The sequence below is a fragment of the Silurus aristotelis genome (genome assembly GCF_946808225.1).
Source record: "Silurus aristotelis genome assembly, chromosome: 5".
NCBI classification, from domain to species: Eukaryota; Metazoa; Chordata; class Actinopteri; order Siluriformes; family Siluridae; genus Silurus; species Silurus aristotelis.
In genome coordinates, this window is record NC_139578.1 from 27,214,943 (window position 1) to 27,240,273 (window position 25,331).

At 37.5% G+C, this 25,331-nt stretch overlaps 2 protein-coding genes across 5 annotated transcripts; one reads left to right on the top strand and one right to left on the bottom strand.

Moving 5' to 3' along the window:
* The first annotated feature begins 2,222 nt into the window (after positions 1-2,222).
* rpe65a (retinoid isomerohydrolase RPE65 a) lies at positions 2,223-15,597 on the top strand. The gene is made up of 12 exons (XM_083542848.1): positions 2,223-2,368; positions 3,276-3,383; positions 3,510-3,651; positions 4,395-4,542; positions 8,425-8,506; positions 8,690-8,822; positions 10,650-10,789; positions 12,392-12,521; positions 12,617-12,731; positions 13,694-13,788; positions 13,880-13,991; positions 15,206-15,597. The coding sequence occupies exons 1-12, from the start codon at positions 2,322-2,324 to the stop codon at positions 15,349-15,351; spliced, it is 1,398 nt and encodes a 465-aa protein (XP_083398974.1). The 5' UTR covers positions 2,223-2,321; the 3' UTR covers positions 15,352-15,597.
* A 2,252-nt stretch (positions 15,598-17,849) lies between these two features.
* On the bottom strand, positions 17,850-22,442 carry LOC310726899 (RING finger protein 11-like). 4 transcript variants are annotated; one of them, XR_014533849.1, is made up of 4 exons: positions 21,789-22,438; positions 19,754-19,923; positions 18,866-19,171; positions 17,850-18,024 (listed from the first exon to the last, which is right to left on the bottom strand). XR_014533849.1 is itself a non-coding variant. In XM_083542957.1 (4 exons), the coding sequence occupies exons 2-4, from the start codon at positions 21,909-21,911 to the stop codon at positions 19,000-19,002; spliced, it is 465 nt and encodes a 154-aa protein (XP_083399083.1). In that variant the 5' UTR covers positions 21,912-21,924; positions 22,285-22,442; the 3' UTR covers positions 17,850-18,999. The 4 variants fall into 4 exon arrangements, 3 of the variants coding, with proteins under 3 accessions (XP_083399083.1, XP_083399082.1, XP_083399081.1); XM_083542957.1 differs by having other exon boundaries at positions 17,850-19,171; positions 21,789-21,924; positions 22,285-22,442; XM_083542956.1 differs by having other exon boundaries at positions 17,850-19,171; positions 21,789-21,961; positions 22,285-22,440.
* Between the last annotated feature and the right edge of the window lie 2,889 nt (positions 22,443-25,331).

Sequence of the window (25,331 nt, forward strand, 5' to 3'; positions counted from 1 at the left end):
TTATATATATATATATATATATATATACAGTACAGACCAAAAGTTTATATATATTATATATACAGTACAGACCAAAAGTTTATATATATATATATATATATATATATATATATATATACAGTACAGACCAAAAGTTTATATATATTATATATACAGTACAGACCAAAAGTTTGGACACACCTGCTCATTCACACTGAAGGCATCAAAACTATGAATTAACACATGTGGAATTATATAAATAACAAAAAAGTAAACTGAAAATATGTCATATTGTAGGTTCTTCAAAGTAGGCATCAAGAGAATGCCAAGAGTGTGCAAAGCAGTAATCTAAGCAAAAGGTGGCTACTTTGAAGAACCTACAATATGACATATTTTCAGTTGTTTCACACTTTTTTGTTATGTATATAATTCCACGTGTCTTTTTTTGATGCCTTCAGTGTGACTCTACAATTTTCATAGTCATGAAAATAAAGAAAACTCTTTGAATGAGAAGGTGTGTCCAAACTTTTGGTCTGTACTGTATATATATATATATATATATATATATATATATATATATATTATGTGTATAAATATGACTTGAAGTGATAGCATGAAAAGATTCAAAGAACCTTGACAAATCAATATCGGATGCTTCAGGTGTCACTGCATTAAAACAGGGATGATTCTGTAATGTGAGATCACTGAATAGGTTTAGAAACATCTTAAGAAATCATCGTCTGGGAACACAGTTCACTGTGTCATTCTCAAATGCAGGTTAAATCTCTTTCATGCAAAGAAGAAGCCATACGTGAACATGATCCAGAAACGCTGCCGTTTCTCCGGTACTATGTTTATTTAAAATGTACTGAGGCAAAGTGAAAAACTGTTTTTTTTTTTAATCCTCTGACACTACATCCTCCTGAATAAAGAGGATAGGGACTATCTGGCCCATCATTAGTGTTCAGTTCAAAAGCCTGCATTTCTAACAGTATGCAGGTGCATTAGTGTATATGGAATATGCAGTTTTCCCATCTGGAAAGGCACCATCAATGTTTAGAGATATAGATAGATCTTAGAGCAACAGCTCAACAAGGTCGTTTTCAGGGAAGGCCTTGTGTATTTTAGCTAGACAATGCTAAACCGCATACGTTATCTATTTCAATAACATGACTTTGCAGTAAAACAATCCGGGTGCTGAACTGCAGTCCTCTCCCTTCACCAGGTGAGGACATTTGGTCTTCTTTATAGTCAACCTATGACGATGGTTGTAAGAACGAGAATAAACATGTGTCTTGAATGTAAACATAACAAACAGTTGCTTTAAAAATTATTTTGTAGTGAGACAGAGGTAGATGTGGTCAAATCATTCTTCACTATGACATTTTCCAGCTGCAGGAAGTTGATCAGTGAGACTCTGTCAATAATTCCAACAGCCGAAATTACACGAAATTAAATTGTGGTCTTTCTTTACATTTTTTGGTTGTTTCAGTTAAATTAAAGTGTTATAATGATTATTGTACTGATCATTCTTTATTCATCCATCAATTATTTCATTCATCAATTCCACACAGCCACATAATGGTCTTTTTAATGGTCTTAACAAATATTTTTTTCAAGAAATGAAACAAGCATGAAGGAGATCAATAAATAAAACGTAGGTGATGTTTGCGGAACATCTTCTGACACAGAGAAGAGCCATTGCTGTTCCATTCAATGTTGATTTGAGTAGTAGATGAATAGTCAAAAAAATGTTGTGAACACAGAATTGTTTAATTTTACATCATCCATTTTAACCAAGAAAACTATAGAGGAAAATTTCCCTTTTTACATTTTTTTTTCTTAAACAGCAAAAGGAAACAGGTAACTATTAAATGAGTCTCAGGATAGCATTTGTTTTATTACTGCTAATTGCTTGACTAATAATTTGTTGTTCAGACCATTAAAATCTTTATATTTTGCTCTTTTGGATCTGGACCATTTTACTTATCTTATTCATACAACTGAGCAGATATAGGGTTAAGGGCCTTGCTCAGGGGCCCAGAAGTGGCAGCTTGGTGTGGCTGAGCTTTGAACTCACAAGAGCCATATTTAAATGCCTCAACCACTAAGCTACCACCTTCCACCTTTTTACACTGTGTACCAGAATCTCTGATTCATAATCACCAGTGCTTATTTATATTTAATGAAGTCTAAAATTGTACATCACCTAATTAATTATTATACTACTTTTTTTAGGCCGAATCCCATCTTTTATAAGAGGAAGTCTGCTCCGTCTGGGTCCAGGCCTGTTTGAGATCGGATCTGAACCCTTTTATCATCTTTTCGATGGCCAAGCCTTGATGCACAAGTTTGATTTCAGCAGTGGGCAGGTCACGTATTTCCGCAAGTAGGTACAACCTTCTACAGACAGATTTAGCAGTAAACACTGTAGTCTTAAGATAAAAATCATTATTAAGGCACTTGGTTGAAGTAATTATGGGGAGTAAGAATACGGATGTGCCGTTTTGGAATATAATTAACCTTAGGGTGCAAACAGTCACAATTATTGTATTTTCATAGAACATACAGTAAAACATACTTTTTGCCACAACATTATATCTCAAATATCCCCAATTCTTTTGGGCAAATATTCTGTTTACTGATGAGAGAAAAGTTGGACGTTTTGCAAGGGGTGTGTTATAGCTGGTGTAAAACGAATACAGTATTTCATAAAATGAGCATCATACAAACAGTCAAACATGGTGGTGGTAGTGTAATGCTTTGCAGATTTAGAAGCAGGAAGATTTGCCATAATTGATGGAATCATGAATTATGTGCTTTATCAGAAAATCCTGAAGGAAAATGACCGGCCATCAGTTCATGACTTTAAGCTCAAACACACTTCTGTTACACAGCAGGACAATTATTTAAAACATACCAGCAAGTCCACCTCTGAATTGGTACAAAAAAAATAAAACACAAAATTAAGGTTTTGGAAAGACCTAGTCCAAGTCTAGATAAATTGAGATTCTGTGGCATGACCTTAAACAGGCTCAAAAACCCACCAATGTGGCTGAATTAAACAATTCTTTAAACGAAGAATGGACCAAAACTCCTCCACAACGATGTGAAAGACTCATTTCCGGTAATCGCAAACGCTTGATTGCAGTTGTTGCCACCAAAATTGGCACAACCAGTTCTTAGGTTTAGGTGGCAATTACCTTTTCACACAGCCCCAGGCAAGTTTAGACAGCTTTCACATTTAAAACCTGCATTTTTCTATTTACTCGGGTTATCTTTGTGTATGTTTACAGGTTCATTAAAACAGATGCCTACGTCCGAGCCATAACAGAGAACCGTGTTGTAATCACTGAATTTGGAACATGCGCTTATCCAGACCCTTGCAAGAACATCTTCTCAAGGTGTTATTCCATTCCTCTGGTTTCAATCTATCTCTAAATCTTTCCTCTGTATAAAGTATGTGTTTGTATGCTGCATCGATGCCATGAGTTGGTCAGGCGTTACACACCAGTGTGCATTTTGTGCAGGTTTCTCTCATACTTCAAGGGAGTCGAGGTGACAGATAACTGCCTGGTCAATGTTTACCCCATCGGAGAAGACTTCTACGCCGTCACGGAGACGAACTATATCACTAAAGTAAACCCGGACACTTTAGAGACTCTAAAAAAGGTAGTGGTGAAAGAAAATGACCTGATTTGTTTCGAAAAGCTTCTATATTCCAACAGAATTTTAGAATGGCACTCTTCTCATGAAAAAAGATCCAAATTCAACAAATATGAACATTGAACACACCCACAACCCTTCATGCTCCACCCCTTCACTGTCATAAATAAATGATGTTCAAAATTAATTTGCATATTGATCGTGATTCTTTTGTATATTTTATGATGTAATAATACTTCCACTTACTTTAAATTTACAAAATTCAAACATTTAATAATTAATTATTAAATATGCAATATACATTATCTTTACTATACACTTCCAGGTCAAATACTATGGAATGCCCACTTAGAGTACTAATTTTGTACTAATTTCGGACATTGAATCGAATGCATTCCTTATGCATATACATGAATATAGATATAAAGCTAATTTTATAATGTTCAAAAGTGACATTCATCTAATGAGTTCACTGTAACTGCTTGGTCTTGGTATACTGATGAACCTGTATACTGTACAGAAAATTTTATTTGAGATCATACAATAAACAAGGCAAGACAGTTAAATAAGATAAAGACAACCAACCAAAAATAAAAAGGCAAGACAATAAGTAAGGCGCAAGGTCTGACTTAAATACAGGTTCTTATTAACTCGAAAAACATACAGGTGCAGACAGTCATGTGACCTAAAACATAAACACCTGAGCTCACCATATGTTCACTTTTGTCTGTTCTTTCTGGAACTGAAAGGTGGACATGTGCAAATACGTCAACATCAACGGAATAACGGCACACCCGCACATCGAGAGAGACGGCACCGTGTACAACATTGGAAACTGCATGGGGAAAGGAGCCTCGCTGGCTTACAACATCGTCAAGATCCCACCTACGCAGAAAGGTACATGGCCCTCTACTGAACTGTGGATGTCAGCTCCTGAACACACAGTACAGGAATAACCTAATAACACAATATACACTATATTTCCAAAAGTATTGGGTCACCTGGTCATAAGTACTGTATGTGATTTTGGTGCATCGCATTCCACATTTAGTCCCAAATCACTCTTATAATTCCCTCCACTTTCCTGGGAAGATGTTCCACTAGATTATGGATATTTGTGTTCATCAGCCACAAGGGTGTTACGAAAGGCAGGTACTGATGTAGGTGAGGAGACCTGGGGTGCAGTCAGCATTCACATTCATCCCAAAGGTGTTCAGTAGGGATGAGATCAGAGCTCTATAGCAGAGATCTTCCTCTCCAAAGCATGTAAACCAGATCTTTAAGGAGCTCACTTTGTGCACAGGGGCATCACCATGCTGGAACAGGTTTGGGTTTCCAAGTTCAAGTGAATGCATTATTGTATTAAAGCGCATCTAAAGACCTGTACAATTGAGTGCCTTTAGATATGTGGTAACAGTTTGGAAAAGAACCACATATAGCAGGAACGGTCAGGTGACCCACTACTTTTGGAAATATAGTTTATTATATCTAACCCCATAACACAATATATAACAACCACTGACATGAAATCGAAATCTATTTAACTACATTTCAGTCCCACAGCAACATTCTGGGTCCTTTTTTACATCATTTACAAAGGTCAGTAAGAACCCAAAATTAATTCAAAATGAATTTGTCTAAATTTGTATAATCTCACAGTTATACAGATTTAACATTTTAAAGGTCAGTATTTTTTGTATTATGTTTAATCAATCTTCCAATATATAAATTTTTTATTTATTTTTAATGATTATTATTTCTTTTTTTTTTTTTTTTTTTACTTAGCTCCTTTAAGAAAAAAGGGCTTCCAATTTTAGTAAAAACCTATAAAGAACTTTGTTTCTCAGCAAAAAGTCTTCATTTATGCATTTTTTAGGGCTTTATTTATTCTGTTCAAATGAAAATGATTTGAGTATTTTCACCAAGTTTCATTATCTATTAAAGAAATACAATAAAATAATTGATAAATGATTATAATACAATATTTGTGTATAGTAAGAGTCTACTATTTAGACTTACTATTCTTTCTTTCTATCTATATCTCTCAAAAAAGACTTCTTAAGATTAAGAAAAGAAGATTCTGTTCTCTACTCAACAGTTACTCTACACTTTGAACCACACGAATTTTATTGGGTTGGATGATGTTTGATTTTGTTGCACCTTCTGTCCATCATTTTATAAATATTGTAGAGTAAACTAAAGGTTATGGGGTTGAACTTCAATAAAATGGACAGCAATCATTTAATCTCATTGTAATGAATGGACATTCGGTTCCCTTTTGTGCGAGGAGGTTTCTACCTTATACCACATGACAGAAAACACCATTACACCACTGACTCTTTCATTAGAGATAAACTTTTGGAGGGAAAATGATAGGCAGTAATATATAAACTCATATTTTTATAACCTCTTTATTTCTATAAAGCTGCTTTGGAACAATGTTAAATGCATTTTACAAAAAAAAAACTGAATTGATTTGAATTGAATTTAATTGTATTGAACTAAGAGAGCTAATAGTAATCTATATATATATATATATATATATATATATATAAGCTCAAATACCACTGACTGACTCACTCACTCATCACGAAATCTCAAAAACCACTGAATGGATTGCAATGAAATTTGGAACATACCTTCCTCTTGGGTCTTAGGCGCTCACTAAGAAAGGGTTTTGAAAAATTCGCCCTGGATCGCGGCTAACTCGCGAAAAACGCGATTTCTCACGCATTGTAAATTCTTCGAAATAACATTACGGATCCTAATGAAACTTACTACATTGTTTCTTATCACATGTTAGATGCACGACAAAAATTATTTTCAAAGTAGTTTGCCCTGTATCGGTACTACAAAGGGGTAGTACGTTATTTGTTGACGTTACGTTCTGATCTCTGATCATCCAGTCCTGCTCAGTGCTTACTGCTTATTGCCATATTGCTTAGCGTTCTGCCTTCCGTAGCGAAGCACGGGTACTTTCAGCTAGTGTATATATATATATATATATATATATATATATATATATATATATATATATATATATATATAAATATATATATATATATATATATATATATATATATATATATATATATATATATATATATATATATATATATATAATATTTACATATTTTATATTTTATTTTAATAATTATTATAAAAAATAATAATATTGCCTAATGGACCTTTATTAATTCAATTAACACCTTTTTATTTCCTGTTGCATAAAAAAAAAGACTGAAGGATTGATTCTACCTTATTTTCAACATTTAATAAATCAAAAACAATGGTGATAAGCCAAACTGGCTTTTAATGACACACACATCATATAAATTAAAAAATACCTTTCAGGTTTTTTTTTTTTTAATCAGCACTTAAAACCAAATTTTTTTTATCATACATACATCACAAAAAAAAAAAAAAGAAAAAAAATCACCAAAATGCTATTCTGAAAAAGCTTTCAGGTGATTTTTTTTTCTTTTTTTTTGGTGATATATGTATGATTATTTTATTTATTCTTTGTTTTAAATGCTTGCAAAGTGCTTTGAGAGGTGACCTTTAGAGGCGCTATATAAAATTATTAATATTATGATATTCTACATCAGGGGTGGCCAACCAGTCAGAGACGGAGAGCCACATTTTTGACTGTGTTACCCCAAAGAGCCACATCATACACATGGGGACACATGAACATCACCCATCTCCCTTCCTCTAACACACACACACACACACACACACACACACACACACACACACACACACACACACCTCTGCTCAGCCAGATTTATTGTAAATGAGTTTTTTTTTTTATGTGTGTGTTCACTTCGCTCGAGTTCAATACTGTATTTTCGTCAAATGCGCATGTGTGTGAGATGAATATACCGCAGGGGTGGGCAATCAATTTTTACAAGGGGCCACATGAGAAACCTGAATTGTGTCAGAGGGCCACACCAACGATAATATTTTAGCCATAAAAGTCAATGAAATCCATCATTGTTTTGTTTTATGACTTTTGCCTTGGCACCATCACTGGAAAACTTTCCCGCCTTTTCAAAAACGTCCTCTACAGACGGAGTGCGCATGCTCGGATTGACTTTACTTTTCTGCGCCGCGTTCTTCTCATATTTAAAAGGCAATCGAGATGTTTTTTATTTCAGGTGATAAATTAAACCCGACTTGGAGAAACCCCCTCTTGAAATTTCAGCATTGCATGTTTTGCACATCGCTCTCCGCACACCGCAGACATGTTGCTCTTATCCAGATAACCATGTGCTGCTGCGCTTTTTTATTGCGTCATTACAATTGTGTTTCTGCCGTGTTGTTTCGGTGATTTAGGTATTTCCAAAAATTCTCGGTGCATCCCTGTAATTTATGATTGGCCTCATGCCAAGGTCTGATATACCGCAAAGTTTCCCAGTAGGGGCAAGCTCATTTAAGTCTTAAAAATACCGTATTGAACTCAAGCGAAGCAAACACGCACATTAAAAACAAACACACACAAACTTCGATATGAACGTAAGAGCCGCATGAAACCAGCCAAAGAGCCGCATGCGGCCCGCGAGCCGCGGGTTGGCCACCCCCGTTCTACATTTACAACTAATTTGATCTAAAGCATAAACCCATGAAGAAATTACCACACCAAAGAATGTACACACTTTTCTCTTCTTAGCTTCTGAAGTTGAGATTACGAGCTTCGCCGTTGGAAACCTCCGCAGCTCATTTTGTCTATTAAGTATAAATTCTAATAATGTAACATGTCGTTTTTTTCAATCTCAGATAAATCAGACCCCATTGAAAAATCCAAGGTGGTTGTGCAGTTTCCCAGCGCTGAGAGGTTTAAACCGTCCTACGTGCACAGGTTCACATTCAGTTTCTCAATTTCTTAAAGAAAAAATAACTGCCCGATTGATGCATAATCATTAGCTAACCAGCATAAAGCATGATCGTTGCTTATGAGTCTTCTAATAATGTGTGTGTGTGTGTGTGTGTGTGTGTGTGTGTGTGTGTGTGTGTTTGTGTGTGTTTGTGTTCTTCTGGTTAGCTTCGGGATGACGGAGAACCACTTTGTGTTTGTCGAGACGCCCGTCAAAATCAACCTGCTGAAGTTCTTGGGTGCCTGGGCCATTCGCGGATCCAACTACATGGACTGTTTTGAATCCGACGAGCAGAAAGGGGTAATTATATTCCAACATATTGCATTCCAGTGGTTTCATCCAAAACTGAGCCAAAACTTCTAGATGTGATCTGTAAGTCTGTATGTTTAATGATACTCAGTATGCTAGAAAATCTGGGATCAGAATACTTGTCTTTGCGTTTATACTCATAAGTATTGGATCTGTTATTGGATTGGATTTGATTAGATTCAACTTCAATGTTATTGTGCAAAGTACATATGCAGCGTCAATGGAATGCAGTTTGCATCTAACCAGAAGTGTATAAGTGTCCTATTTACAATAAATATCAGTATGTTAAATAAGTTTATGGGATTAATGTACAGAAGGTGCAGTAGGAATTGGGAAGTGGGAAGTAGGAAGTAGGAAGGGGAAGGTGGTAGCTCAGTGGTTAAGGCATTGGGCTTTGGATCAGAAGATCACAGGTTCAAATCCCACCACCACCAAGCTGCCACTGCTGGGCCCTTGAGCAAAAAGCCCTAAAAAAAACACTCCCCTGCTCAGTTGTAAGTCTGGATAAGGGCGTCTGCCAAATGCTGCAAATGTAAATGTAGGAATAAGATATTGTATATATAGTAATATACAGCATAACTGATAACTTCGAAGGAGCACAAGGTAAGATTTGTGACCTCTTTCCCTTTGTTTAACCCCAAATTACACAAAACCTCATCATTAAAAGTGTTTCAGACAAAGTTCGAGGTGAAGTCAAGGCTTGTAATTTCCCCCCATAGTGGTAAAGTAGTAGCTCAATGATTAAGGCTCTGGGTTACTGATTTGGAAGGTCAGGGGTTCAAGGTCTGGTATTGCCAATCTGCCGGTGTTGGGTCCTTAAAAAAAATGTCCTTACGCCTCTGTACTTGAGGGATGCTGTATCACATCTTCCTAATATTGCTGGGATATGCGACGAAAACATTTCACAGTCTTGTAGTCTACATGTGACAAGTAAAACGCATATTGACCTTCATTTACAACCAGTAAAAGCTTCCTCACCTTAAAACTTTCGGTTGTCTTTTCAACTACCGCTTCCTCGACCATCTACAAATCTCTCACACTGACTATGTAATCATCATTTGTCTGGTTCCTCTCAAGGTTCCTTCCTTATGCCGTCTCGGGGAGAGTTTTTCCTCGTCGCAGTTTGCTAATCAGGGACAAACTTACAAAGAACATCTTATTCATATTTATCACTGTGTAAAGCTGCTTTGAGACAATGTTCATTGCCAAACATGTACAAATGAATTGAATTGAATCAACCTTAAGAGTAAAAACTAGCATTGTTTCTATTTTGCTATATTTTCAAGATCAAACGCATGAATATATGCAGTCCATTCTATTAAAATGACAACAAAACAACTGTGGGTAAAAAATTAGCTTTTTTAGCCGTTATCATGACTTAGCGTTAGCATTAGAAAGGTCTGCCATGCCAGTATTTGCCATCGAACTGCCTGAATGTGAAGTTCTAACAGCTTAAATGGATTCAAGAGGATTTAATAGTATACTTATCCACCTATGTTTGTAAAGTTCTGGCCAGGAGCAGTGTTGCTAATCATCTCTTCGCCCAATAACAAGTTATCGCGCTGTGTATTTCCAAAGAACTAATACACGTTGCTTTCAAGTCCGATGCCGAAACTCTTCTTTTCGATCATGTTTTGACATGTTCTTCAGGATATTTGTACTAATAAGAAATTGCACTTTTCACAACCCCGGGGAATCCGAGCTTATTATTGTAACACTAAACAATCCTGTAACTAAAGAGAAAAGTATGTAGTTCGTAATCTGTGGCTGTAATTGAATCATTCTTGTAAGTGAGATATTTTCTCATCCTTGCTACAGACGTGGATTCACATAGCCAGGAAGGATCCAGGCGAGTACATCGACTACAAATTCAGGACTTCAGCGATGGGACTTTTCCACCACATCAACTGTTATGAAGACTCAGGGTTCATTGTTTTTGACCTGTGCACCTGGAAAGGGTAAAAAAACAAAAAAAACAAAAAACCTGCTATTATGTTACAGTGTAATTATGGGATGGGATTTTTTGGTGATGGTGGAGATTCGTCTGGAGAATTATTATTTTAATTACTTTTTTCTCAAAAGTTTGTACACCCCAATATTTCACTACTTCACTATCTATAAAAGTAATTCTTTATGAAAATACCCTCAATCACAGCTTATAAAAATATATAAATATATATGCTCTTATATAAAATATATAGAATGTATATATTCTTATATAAAAAATGTTTTCTACCAGTAGTGTTTGTATATCACAGCTATTCATGTAAAATTTGAAATCATATGATAAACCAGACATAAAAAAATACATAAATAGAATAATATTTTAAAATTTACAAATACATCTTATAAACCTTGCATTTTTTATCAAATATTTATAATAAAAAAAAAACTGAAAATATAGAAATTAAATAATGTATTTCTTTTTTTCACAGCGACTCATATATTAATTGTTTTTAATAAATATGTTTTAAAGTATATATTAGTAATAAATAAAAAAGAGAAAATAAAAGTCTTATATAAAAATATAGACTGTATTGACAAAAGTATTGGGACACTTCACCGCTTTTCCAGCCGTATTTGGTTCTTCCGCAAATAGTTTCCACAAACTTGGAGGCACACAATTGTATAGGACGTCTTTGGATATGGTAGCATTCATTTTCCCTTCCTTTGAACCAGGAGACCCAAACCTGTTCCAGCATGACGATGTTCCTGTGCGCAAAGGCAGCTCCATGAACATATGCTTTACATGGGGTAGAGCGGAAGATCTCCTGCTATAGAACTCCAACCTAATAAACACATTTGGATGAACGAATGTGAACGCCGACTGCACCCCAGGCCTCCTCACTTTCTCACCGGTACCTGACAAATAACACCCTTGTAGCTCAATGAGCACAAATCTTCACAAACATCATTCCAAAATCTAGTGGAAGACCTTCCCAGAAAAGTGGAGGCTATTTAAAATGTGGCACTTTGAGTCCATTTCTCTCATACTGACCACTGGATGTTCAACATGGCACCTCATGGTAAATACTCTCTGAGGATTTGAGATTAGAATTGTTGCTCTCCACAAAGATGATGCCATCCCTTCAGAAACTGGCCAGTTTTCAAACATAATAACGACCCCAAACACACCACCAAGATGACAACTGCTTAGGTGAGGAAGATGAAGGTGATGGAGTGGCCAAGTATGTCTCCAGACCTGAACCCTGTGTGGTTGATGTGGGGCTTCTTCAAGCAGAAGGTGAAACAGCGTCGTGTGTGTAACATCCAGAAGCTCTGTGATGTCATTATGGAGGAGTGGAAGAGGATCCCAGCAACAACCTGTGCAGCTCTGGTGAATTCCATGCCCAGGAGGATTAAGGCAGTGCTATATAACAATGGTGCTCACACTAAATATTGACACTTTCAACACACTGAGGGTGTACTTACTTTTGTTGCCAGTTATTTAGCCAATAATGGCTGTATGTTGGGTTATTATTAGAGGCCAGTAGATCTGTACTGCTACACAAATGTTTAATCCCCATTTTTTATACTTAGAATTACACTTTTGTACACAGATTTGAGTTTGTGTACAACTACCTGTGGCTGGCAAATCTGCGTCAGAACTGGGACGAGATAAAGAAACACGCCATGATCGCTCCTCAGCCTGAAGTGCGCAGGTTTGTGGTCCCGCTGGATCCCTACAGGGTATGACGCATTGATATGACATTATTCTACAGGATGAATTCAATGGCATTAACTCAGTTGTTGATAATGAATCACTTTGACTCTTTTCCTTAAAGGAGGAACAGGGAAAGAACCTGATCTCTTTGCCGTACACTACAGCCACAGCCACGATGCATGAGGATGAAACCATCTGGCTGGAGCCTGAGGTGCTTTTCTCTGGTCCTCGCCAAGGTCCGTGATCGATGAATTAGCGCACCTATAACTGCCATGACATCCTGTATAAAAGTCAGGATTAAAACACCTGTGGAAGATTTGATAAAGGAAGGATAAAGGAGTCTGAAAGGAAGTGGAACCTCAGTGGTTAAGGCTCTGGGTTACCGCTCGGAAGGTCGGGGGGATTCAAGCCCCAGTATCGCCAAGCTGTCACTCTTGGGCCCTTGAGCAAGGCCCTTAACCCTTTGTGCACTTGGGGTGATGTATCACGGCGGACCCTGTGCTTTGACCCCAGTGCTGTATAGTACACGTGAGAACCACTTTTAAGGTTCCTCACGTCTGTTTTTTTTGTTTTTTCACGTTCTAAAAAAAGTTCGATAAACTTGCTGAAGTCGTGCAACATTTACACGATTTTCTTCTTCCAAAAAAATAAAAAAAATGTAAAGAATCCAACATTTCCGTAAAATTTCTCTACAAATGGACAAAAGTAAATTCAGTTCACTTTTTAATCCCATGTTTCTTAATAATGAAAGTAAATATGAAGATACTTTGAAATGTAGTGAAGTTCAAGTCTCCTCAAATGGAAATACTTCAGTGAAGTACAGATACGTGGAAACACTACATAAGTACAGTAACAAATTACATTTACTTCATCACCACTGGCCTGTGGATGTGAGGGATCCAGAGTCATAACCTTCGAGATGTAGTGCATTAACACAAGACTGATTACGGATTCAGAGATGCGCTCAGTGCTGCTGTAACATGAGCTAATCAAGCGCTAACGCAGCGGTTAAGATGTTTGACTTCTGATCAGAAGGTCGTGAGTTTAAATCCCGGCGCCACCTAGCTCCACTGTTGGGGCCTTTAGCAAGGCCCTAAATGTTCTCCTCAGGTGTATTAAATGGCAAAATGTATTCGCTCTGTATAACTTCTTCGGTTTCACTCTTAACGGATACGTGTCCTTTCCTCATTTTGAACAGCCTTCGAGTTTCCTCAGATCAACTACAAAATGAACAACGCGAGAAACTACACCTATGCCTACGCCCTCGGCTTGAACCACTTCATCCCCGACAGGGCAAGTTTTCCTTCCTACTCGAGTCTGATGTCTACTGTGTCAGACGTTATCGTTCTGCTAACGGAGTGTTTGAGCAAATGTTTGATTTTAGATTTGCAAGCTGAACGTTAGGACGAAAGAGACGTGGGTGTGGCAGGAGCCGGACTCGTACCCCTCAGAGCCACTGTTTGTACAGAACCCTGACGGGGTCGACGAGGACGACGGTGAGTAGCGTGAACATGCAACGTCTGTGATATATTATATATACATGATTTTCCAATGTATCATGGTTTCCATTGTATCATGGTTCATGGTATTTGATTAAATAAACACTACATAATAATGACTTTTAAATAATAAATAAATCCCGAAAGGTTTTTTTTTTAAGATTTAAAGAGGAACAGCTCTGAACTCTTCGTACGTTTAAAAAATTCCTTCGAAATCTTGCGGGTTTCACCCATAACCTGTTAGAAAAAATAAGTATTTAAAAGTTCAAAACACTTCTTCATTCTATCGCTTCAGGTCCCAGTGATCTCAAACACTAATAAATGATTTTTTTTATTTGCACAAAAAATAATGAATTGAACAACTAAATAAAAAAAAAAACTTAATATATAAAATATCAAATGCGAATTCATTTAAAGAAGTTAATTCTCCCTCAAAAGGAAATACGTACTTATGTACTTATATATACATACTGTATGTATAGGGAAATATGTTTGGGAAAAAACCTTTTGGTATATTTAGTTTTCCTAATTAACAATACAGTTCAGTTTGTATTTATTATTATTATTTTTTAATTAACTGATTAATTTATCAAATGTATTTATTTACTTATGTATTATTATTATTAATATTGTTTTTTTTTCTGTACACAGTAGTCTTAAAAAAAAAAAATAATAAATATATATATATTAATCCTTATCATTATTATTAATTATAATGTATTTTTTCTACATGTTTTTTTTATTGTATAATACATAAAAAAAATTCTGTACACAGTAGTCTTAAAATAAAAAATAAAAATAATAATAATATTCCTTATAATCATCACAATATTATGATTAATGATTATAATGATAAGGAATATTATTATTATTTTACATTTTTTAAAATAAAATAATATTACTTATCATAATCATAATATTGACGATGATGATGATAAGGAATATTTTTGTTGTTATATTTTTTGGAAATTATAATAATATTCCTTATGATCATAATCATTAATCATAATATTGTTCCTCTATGTCTGTTTTTTCAGTGGATAATACATTTGGATTAATTCACCTAAATAAATGGATGGATGGATGGATGGATGGATGGATGGATGGATGGATGAAATAAAGACGTGTGCTCGTGTCTGGTCTGTGTGTGCTATCAGTAGTACGAGTTTTTCCCAGAGTGCTTTGTTCCTGATGTGAGCATGTCTGAGCAGGTGTGCTGTTGACCATCGTGGTGTGTCCCGGAGCACAGAGACCGACGTTCTGCCTGATCCTGAACGCTAAGGACCTGTCAGAGATCGCCCGGGCCGAGGTGGACGTCATGTCTCCCGTCACCTTCCACGGCATGTACAAGCCGTAAACAAAAAAGTGTGTCCCGGATCCTTCAACAAACACACGTGGCATCATTTCCCTCATGATATGTGTGTGTGTGTGTGTGTGTGTAGGGAATTTGTTAAGTGTTAAAATATGTGTATGGCTATAAAATAATGTTCTTAGCATAATAAAAAAAACGATCATTTATTTACCTTCCTGCTTATTGGAAGCACTAATTGTTGTCATTTAATAAAGTTAAAGCTCTTAGAACAGACATTTATGATTCGCACCGTACGACACGCACCATATCGCTGAGATTCAATGAAGATACATATATATATATATATATATATATATATATATATATATATATATATATATATATATATATATATATATATATATAAATAAATAAATAAGCTGGAGGTAGCAGAGCTGAAGATGTTGAGATTTTCAGGATGGACAGGATTAGAAATGATTATTAGAGGGACAGCACATGTAGGACGTTTTGGAGACAAGGTGAGGGAGGTGTGATTGAGATGGTTTGGACATGTGCAGAGGAGGGACATGGGGTATATCAGTAGGGGACTGCTGCGGATGGAGCCACCAGGAAGGAGGAAAAGAGGTAGACCAAGGAGGAGGCGAATTTTGGACGCACCTCCGCCGTCCCTATGGTGAATTCATCATTACACCAGTAAGCTGGTTCGTTTTTAAAGCACACTCAGCAGAAAATGTGACGCAATGGACATAAATGCTTTGTCACAAAAAATTTATAATACAATAATGTGTTTATGAAATTTGTTAGTGAAAACAGTTACAAAATGTTATTCCTAACGTTCCTGAACGTTCGGTCCCGCTGCGGATTCCCGCGGATATTAAGATAATCTGCAACGGGAACCCAAGAATTTTCAGAACCTTTACCTTTATTATTTAGAGAGTGACCAATAATTTGTAAACGATATTTTATATATAAAGATCGATTTCTCTTCGCTAAACCGTTTCTCGAGCGCGTTCTCTCAGCACCACCGCCGCTACGTCAATATGACGCATCACAACGCTTCGGAGGCCGAGGCGTGTCCTGAGAGTCACGTAGAATACAGATTAACATGGCAGAGGTAGAGCTGTAACTAACTCGAAACAGAACAGGAACAAAAAACGTCGGGTTTTATTTCCTGTTTGTGAAAAGACCACGCGTAAGTAAATGTATAATTTGTTGTGGAGAAATAAAAGCGAACTAACTGTAATATATCGAAATGCATAGCACCAGATTTTTTTCCATTGCTTCCTTGTGTTGAATCAAATTGCATTGGGTGAATCACATCAGTAGCTGCTTCATATGTACCTTTATTGTATCGCTCCGGCCTCAGTTATGGAGATGCACATCACTAATATATAGTGTATATAGGAACTGTTCAGTGAAACCTGAGGAGGCCTGAGGAGCAGTCAGCGTTCACATTCATCCCAAAGGTGTTCAATAGAGTTGAGGTCAGAGACCCAGTACTTTTGTCCGTATCGTATATGTCGATCATACAGTACATGGAATACCAATAGCGCATGGGTAAATAAGCAGTCGCTATAAAAACGGTAAGATACGGATATAGATTTCAATGCAATTCACTCAAACCTTTTTAAATACGAAAAAAAAAAGAAAGAAAGAAAGAAAGACGCCCAAAAGCCCTTACGTTTAATAGTCCGAATTCTTTTATTGACCATGGTTTAAGCCACCATGGAGAACAGCATCAGTTTGTATCCCAACAACTAAATAAAGACGTTGTTAGATTTGTGAAATAACTCTGAATAACACAAAAAAAATAAATAAATAAATACAATGCAGATCCAAAAGTCTGAGACGGCACATAAAAAACAAAATTACGAATATTATATTTCCAAAAAAAAAAAAAAAGTTCAATCCGTTGTGCATTCAAGCAGATTGAACGAATCGCTTTGTAGAAAAAGTCAGATTTCGAGTTCACGTTGTCAAACAAAAATACCGAATTAAACAAAAATCTAAACGATATTTCACACGCTGTTGTGTATAATATCGTTTCCAATAAAAGAAACGTGTTTTTAAAAAACATAAGTGCTCTCAGACTTTTGGACGTCCATGACGTGCTGCTTGCATCAGACAAAATCCTCAGCACTATTGAAAGACGAAGCACCTGGTGCAAAGTCCTACATAAATACATTATTCTCGTGTGTAAAGTGCAAAATCTCTAGGTTTAATATATACTAAGGGGTTTTGTGTATGTGCAAGCATTTCTAAAGTAGAACGACACTGGTAGTCATTTGACTTGACCCAAAATACCCCCCCCCTCCTATTTCCTCCACAATTACCCCCCTCTAAGAGCCCTTTTTACGTAGTTCACTGTTAGTTTTCTGATCCTGTGGCGATGAAACGACAGAGGAGAGAAATTCGGAGACGAATGCACTCGGTTACAGCCAGGGGGCGACGATTTGTCATGTATTGTTACTTTAGGTGTGTACGACGATCTTGCAAAACCTGAACATTCGGAAGTGTTTCATTTCGACGATTACTTTTTAAAAAAATCCAAATCGTACGTTCTATCCGTTTACAAGTTAACGCTGCGGGATATCCACATCGTCGCCCCTTCAAAGAAATGTTTATTCCATCCCTTAGCATTCATTTTAAAGAGAAAAGTGCTTTATACTTGTCATATGTACTTCAAACGGCCGTTTCCTCGGACGTCTCCCTCGAGCTCTAGAAGTGAATCAAATGGAAAAATTCATGTGTTACAGGAAAAAGGAGAAAAAAAAATGCACCTTCTTTACCAAAATGTTCAACAAACATGCAACTGAAGTTGCTGAAAAGAAGCTCCATTGGAGACATTTACATGGTTTTCTTTTAAAAATATTCTCTGGATGAGATGTGGACAAAATCTGCTGACACAGGCAAAAAAAAAACGCTTGGAAAGGCAATTTTCCCAAAAATTATTATTATTCTTTTTTTTAATAATTGAATTATTGTAATTGAATTATTTAATATCTGTTATATATAATTTATTATTATTTGCACATCCCAGCGATAATTACTGTAGGAAGCGCAGAGTCAGCCTTGATACAGCACCACCTAGAGCACTGAGGGTTAAGGGCCTTGCTCAAGGGCCCCGAGACTGGCAGCTTGGCAACAGCGGAGCTTGAACCCCCGACCTTTCCTTTCAGTAGCCCAGCGCTTTAAAGGGTCTAATGCTAAAAAAGAAAAAAAAAAAAAAAAGCTCTACTGAGAAACCGCAAAGTGGGGTCTTCTCCCATGAAGACTTTCCAGGGGTGGAAAACGTACTGACACTGGAGACCATGTGTGTTTGCTCTCTATAGAAATGGTAGCGTATATTATTGTACTGTACACCGAGTATACGCCCTTTCTGCTTAATAACCATTAACACAAAACCAGAAGAAGCAGCACATGTTCTGCAAGATCGTTGTACACCCCTGTGCCTTACAGGGAACCTTGTTCGGGTTTAAGAAGAACGAGAAATCCTGTATGTGTGTGCGTGTGTGTGTGCGTGTGCTGGATATCTTCAAAGACTGGCCTCTATACTAACCAGTTATCTAGTCACAGCACCAAAACGATGAAGGCTTTCAGACGCTCTTTTGCTGGATGTTCTCGGGGGAAAAGGGGTGCGTCTCCAGAGCTCACGCAGACGTGCGTCTGGCTCCGGCCTCTGGCTCCGGCCGGTCAGTTGGTCTCGTAGGTGGAGAGGAGCGCGGCGTCGACCGGTTCCATGCAGGACGGACAGGTGAAAGAGCGCATGAGCCAGTCGTCTATGCAGTCCATGTGGTAGATGTGCATGCAGGGCAGGAACCGGATGGGGTCACCATATACAAAGTCCATCATACAAATCACACACCTAAACAGAAGAAGAGAAAGAACGACCGGTCACGGGAATCTGGCGATTGAAGCGGGTTCTTGGGCATACACCTTTCATGCATGAATTAATAAATCAAAGTAAAAAAATTTTTATTAAATGTTTATTTTGACTATTAAACAAGTGAAAATCATGCCAATAATTTATTTGATCCCCCCCCCCCCCCAACATATTTTTATTTTGAGGGAGTTACAAAAGGTGAATCAGTAGAACTTGTTTAGTTTTTGGGAGAAAAACATGTATTTTAAATATAATTTAAATAAAAATGTCCAAAAAGCGAATGGTAGAAATAACACACACATTGAATATCAACAACAATACGGAGAACGTTTGGAAATCGTGTTCTATGATTTTAGAAATGGAAAACTTGTATTACAAACAATTTAAACCAGTATCGTACTTCATAACATTCGATTTTCCTTCTCATACAAACTAATATGTATTATTTATTTCAATATTTACACCACAGCCTACTAACATATTCACAGTTTTCATATTAGTGGTGCGCCGGATTGTTGATCCGTACGATTACACGTTTTGCCCCCATATGTGTATTGCACTCACTCGCGTATTTTTTTCTCAGAGCCGTCCTTGCCTCCGTCGAACACTCCTCTGGGAAGGTGCTGAATGAGGCCGATGCGCTGAGCGATGCGGATCTGTTCCTCCTCCGTCAGCTGGGTGGCCAAACAGGTCTGGCTGGGCGTGGGATGGTATACGGGAATGTGTGCCTGCTCCTGCAAAACAACAACAACAACACACACACAATGGCTGTGTGCTTATTAAGCAGTTAACTTGAGTCACCATCAGAAACTGCAGCATTAAATTATTTAAATCACGATGCTGTCGCACAAACATCCACTCTGTCCATAAGATTGCTGGATGCAGTGCATTCAAAACATTTATACAGACCCCTGCTTTTTATTAGTTTTTTAGCAGCTTGATTTTCTCCTTAATATACGTGATGATGTGATGATGTATGAACATGCTGTGATGTGATGATGTATGAACATGCTGTAACGTGATGATGTATGAACATGCTGTGACGTGATGATGTATGAACATGCTGTGACGTGATGATGTATGAACATGCTGTGATGTGATGATGTATGAACATGCTGTGATGTGATGATGTATGAACATGCTGTGATGTGATGATGTATGAACATGCTGTGATGTGATGATGTATGAACATGCTGTAATGTGATGATGTGATGATGTATGAACATGCTGTAATGTGATGATGTGATGTATGAACATGCTGTGATGTGATGATGTATGAACATGCTGTGATGATGTATGAACATGCTGTGATGTGATGATGTGATGATGTATGAACATGCTGTAATGTGATGATGTGATGTATGAACATGCTGTGATGTGATGATGTATGAACATGCTGTGATGTGATGTATGAACATGCTGTGATGTGATGTATGAACATGCTGTGATGTGATGATGTATGAACATGCTGTGATGTGATGATGTATGAACATGCTGTGATGTGATGATGTATGAACATGCTGTGATGTGATGATGTGATGATGTATGAACATGCTGTGATGTGATGTATGAACATGCTGTGATGTGATGTATGAACATGCTGTGATGTGATGTATGAACATGCTGTGATGTGATGTATGAACATGCTGTGATGTGATGTATGAACATGCTGTGATGTGATGATGTATGAACATGCTGTGATGTGATGATGTATGAACATGCTGTGATGTGATGATGTATGAACATGCTGTGATGTGATGATGTATGAACATGCTGTGATGTGATGATGTATGAACATGCTGTGATGTGATGTATGAACATGCTGTGATGTGATGATGTATGAACATGCTGTGATGTGATGATGTATGAACATGCTGTGATGTGATGATGTATGAACATGCTGTGATGTGATGATGTATGAACATGCTGTGATGTGATGATGTATGAACATGCTGTGATGTGATGATGTATGAACATGCTGTGATGTGATGATGTATGAACATGCTGTGATGTGATGATGTATGAACATGCTGTGATGTGATGATGTATGAACATGCTGTGATGTGATGATGTATGAACATGCTGTGATGTGATGATGTATGAACATGCTGTGATGTGATGATGTATGAACATGCTGTGATGTGATGATGTATGAACATGCTGTGATGTGATGATGTATGAACATGCTGTGATGTGATGATGTGATGTATGAACATGCTGTGATGTGATGTATGAACATGCTGTGATGTGATGATGTATGAACATGCTGTGATGTGATGATGTATGAACATGCTGTGATGTGATGATGTGATGATGTATGAACATGCTGTGATGTGATGATGTGATGATGTATGAACATGCTGTAATGTGATGATGTGATGTATGAACATGCTGTGATGTGATGATGTATGAACATGCTGTGATGTGATGATGTATGAACATGCTGTGATGTGATGATGTATGAACATGCTGTGATGTGATGATGTATGAACATGTTGCAATGTGATTATGTACAAACATGCTGTGATGTGATCTTGTGATGTGGTGATGTGAAGATGTATGAACATGCTGAGAGTTGATGAATAGATGATGTACTGACCTCATAGGGCGGAGGAGGCTCTAACTCAGGCTCGGCTCCATCCCCGGTGCTGGCTCGGTCTGACTGAGACTCATGCAGTAAGGAAATGTCGTCCGATGTTGGGGATTTCAGGCAGTTCCCCATCGTCCCTGACAGTCTAATCTGAGATCTGGCTAATCAGCACTCCTCTTTCACTACACACACTCCCACACACTGCTTTGTTACAGAAACACTACTACAGACTCACATATATACAGATATATAAATATATATACAGGAAATATTTACGATCTCTCATTCATTCTGGATAAAGTAAAGAAATAAATACAAATAAACAGCAGCTCATCCACTTCACTAGCTAGCAGGCTAGCAGTAACTAGCGCGATTTAAAAAATAAATAAACAAAGTTTCACGAACTCGAAGTCACGTCATTTCCGCTCAGTTCATCTCTAACTTCAGTATAATATCGAACATTAATCTAATAATAATTATAAAGGTGGTGTTTCCAGCCGCCTACTTTATGTTTACATGAAGTGCTCGGCCTCTTCCCCGTTTCCTCCCTCTGCTAGGAGACAACACGGACACGTCACTGTGTTGTCCTCTGACGCACGCGAGAGCTCGGCTTCCGGTTGGACAGCTCGCCGCCGACGTCACGCGCGCTCGAGCACGTGGAGTGAGGAACACCACCTACATCTGCCCCCCCTCAGACTGTGGTCAGAGATGGGGGCAAACGTTTCCACCCTCCCTCACTCTATTTCTCCTAACAATCATGTTACTCTGGGTTAAAAAAAAAAAAAAAAAAAAAAAAAACATCCACCTTTAAATGTTTCTACAAGTGGACTCGTGTGCAAAAGTTTTCGCCCCCCACCCCCCCACTTCCCACCCTCCTCCATATCCCTCTGGGTTCTCTGGTTTTCTTTTTAAAAACATCTGAATAATGAACTGTTCGTAGGTGTGAACAGTGCCGGTTCTAGGGTGGCGCCCCGTTCGAACTACGGCATGAACCACCCCGCTGCCACCTACAATAATTTAGCACCTCACGCATTAAATAAACAAATTTCAGTACAAATGAACTTCTCAAAACATGACCTTTCTTGCTTTCTGTGATCCAATTATGTCATGGTAGTAAATCCGAACAGCAACTGCATGGTTGATAGTAAAGATAGCAAGGCCGCTGAGGTGCTCTGGTGACATGGTGGACCTCAACATTTGATTCGTTTCAGCTTTGGAAAGATCCTCTCTGCTTTAGCTGCTATCACTGGAAGAGGAAGATATTCTCAGAGCAGCTCAAGAAGAATAACAAAAGCCTTTATTTGTGAAATATACATTGCAACACAGTGAAATCATTGTCTTCACATATGCTAGCTTGTTTAGAAGCTGGGATCAGAGCGTTAAGGGCCTTGCTGAAGGGCCCTAGAGTGGCAGCTTGGCGATACCGGGGCTTGAACCCCCGACCTAACGATCAGTAACCCAGCACCTTAACCACTGAGGTACCACCCCCAAAGCAGGGTCAATAGCATCGCAGGCAACATAGCATAAACTAAGTGCTTTACAGTATTTAGCCTATTTTATTAAACGAATTAGCCGTTACTACCCTCATAACGAGGAGTGATACAGCTGCATACACACCTTTATCTGTGTCATGTTTCCCTCTACTTCTTTTCTCCTTTTGCTGTATTGGGCAAAAGGATGGTTTAGGACTTTTTTTTAGGAATTTTTTTTTTTTTTCAGGAAATTTTTTTGCAGCCATAATTTTAATTCGGATTCAGCTCTCCTTTTTGATGGGACGTCACTCTAGGTCTTAGCTAAAGGCTAAAGTGATGTCAATCGACCCCCATCCCTCCTTTCTAAGTGTATGAGTGAGTGTAGGTTAATTCACCCATCCTTGAGACCCCTCTTTTCCTGCTGGAAAATTACTATACTTGCATACTGTAGTTATTATATCTTAAGAATTTATTAATTTGAACTTTATCATGTTTGGTATCATTTTAAAGGTCTCAGTGCAATTGGAAATATGGTCTCATTCCCATATCAAAGGTATGTTGGGGAGTGGTAGCTCAGTGGTTAAAGTGCTGGGTTACTGATCGGAAGGTTGGGGGTTTAAGCCCTGGGATCGCCATGCTGCCACTTTTGGGCCCCTGAGAAAGGTCCTAAACCCTATGTTCTCCAGAGGTGCTGTATCATGTCTGACCCAAGTTTCTGAGCAAACTGGGATATGTGAAGAACAAATTTCACTGTGCTGTAATGTATATGTAACAAATGCTATTCTATATCGAACAGGCCAAAAATAAAAATCTCAGATTGAGGGGAATTCTGTCCTACTGATGTGATGGTTTAGATCTTTATCAGGTGTTGGTTTTTATCCTAAGTGCTAATTGGTTACTTCTGGTAATTGTTCTAAATTTGACATTTGATTATTGCCTGGAAAAAAGAAAGGTAAAATTTGTGATTACCTCTGAAATTTCCTGAAATCATTTATATCTAGTAGATTACAGTATGTAGTCTGGTGTTACTGCAAATCTATGACCAGGACTGTACATAGAGTATAGAAGCCTCTTGAACTATAAGAATGGATTTGTACTGTAAAAAATATCAGCAGGCGGCTCAGAAGCATCACCACTGAACTGAACACCTCAACAATGATAGAACTGTAATAAATGGACATTTGGTGCCACTCAGATGAGGATGGGTTCCCTTTTGAATCTGGTTCCTCTCAAGGTTACTTCCTCGTAAAGTCTCAGGCAGCTTTTCCTTTTAGCAGTCGCGACTAACTCGCTCATTACGGACTTATAAAGGATCAAATTAAAACATCTACATTCCAACTTCATACCTTCTTTATCACTGTGAAGCTGCTTTGTAAAAAAAATGTCTATTGTTAAAAGCTCTCTGCAAATAAAACTGAATTGAACTCAATATATTTATAATAAAACAAAGAAAAGAAGCATTAATAATGTTGAATTCATTGCTGCGTTTGTGTCAACTACCAGTTCCCTCCATGCTTATGGAGTGTCCTCAAACCAACATGGCCGCCCAGAAGTCACCAATGTAGTCCCACTTCTCGTTTTAAATATTTCTTTAGATATGTGAATACACAGAAATAGAATTTAAATCTGAATATATTAAAATCTATCATCAAAGCCAAATAAATTGTGGCTAACCTTATACGCTGTTGTCCACTGTTATCGTTATGCTGCAATTTCAACCCAAAAGTTGCATGAATGATTGAAGCTCACTTCAATGATTGAAGAGCTTTTCATGCTTCTAAACATCCAAAAACAAAGATGCATCCATGTTTCTTTCTCAGTTAGCATGCAAAGCATACAGAGGTGGGAAATAATGTTATTACCCATTGTTAAGTATTGCATAATATCATTATTTTTTTTTTTACATATATAGCATTTGGCAGACACCTTTATCCAGACCCACTTATATTGATCTCAGAAGGTTGTGCCAGCAGAATTTAAACTCATGCCTTACCAGTCAGAAGTCCAACATCCTATCCACTCAGCTACCTCTTCTAAAAAGCAGCAGAATTGACGTCAGCACTCACGGCTCCTTGCTTTC

Excerpts from the sequence above, each read along its gene's own strand:
- LOC310726899 (XM_083542957.1), bottom strand. The coding sequence starts at position 21,911 with ATGGGGAACTGCCTGAAATCCCCAACATCGGACGACATTTCCTTACTG. Across the intron at positions 19,924-21,788 it reads AGCCTCCTCCGCCCTATGAG|GAGCAGGCACACATTCCCGT; the intron begins GTCAGTACATCA and ends GTTGTTTTGCAG. Across the intron at positions 19,172-19,753 it reads TCTGAGAAAAAAATACGCGA|GTGTGTGATTTGTATGATGG; the intron begins GTGAGTGCAATA and ends TCTTCTGTTTAG.
- rpe65a (XM_083542848.1), top strand. The coding sequence starts at position 2,322 with ATGCACAAGTTTGATTTCAGCAGTGGGCAGGTCACGTATTTCCGCAA. Across the intron at positions 8,507-8,689 it reads AAACCGTCCTACGTGCACAG|CTTCGGGATGACGGAGAACC; the intron begins GTTCACATTCAG and ends TCTTCTGGTTAG. Across the intron at positions 12,522-12,616 it reads TCCCGCTGGATCCCTACAGG|GAGGAACAGGGAAAGAACCT; the intron begins GTATGACGCATT and ends TTTTCCTTAAAG.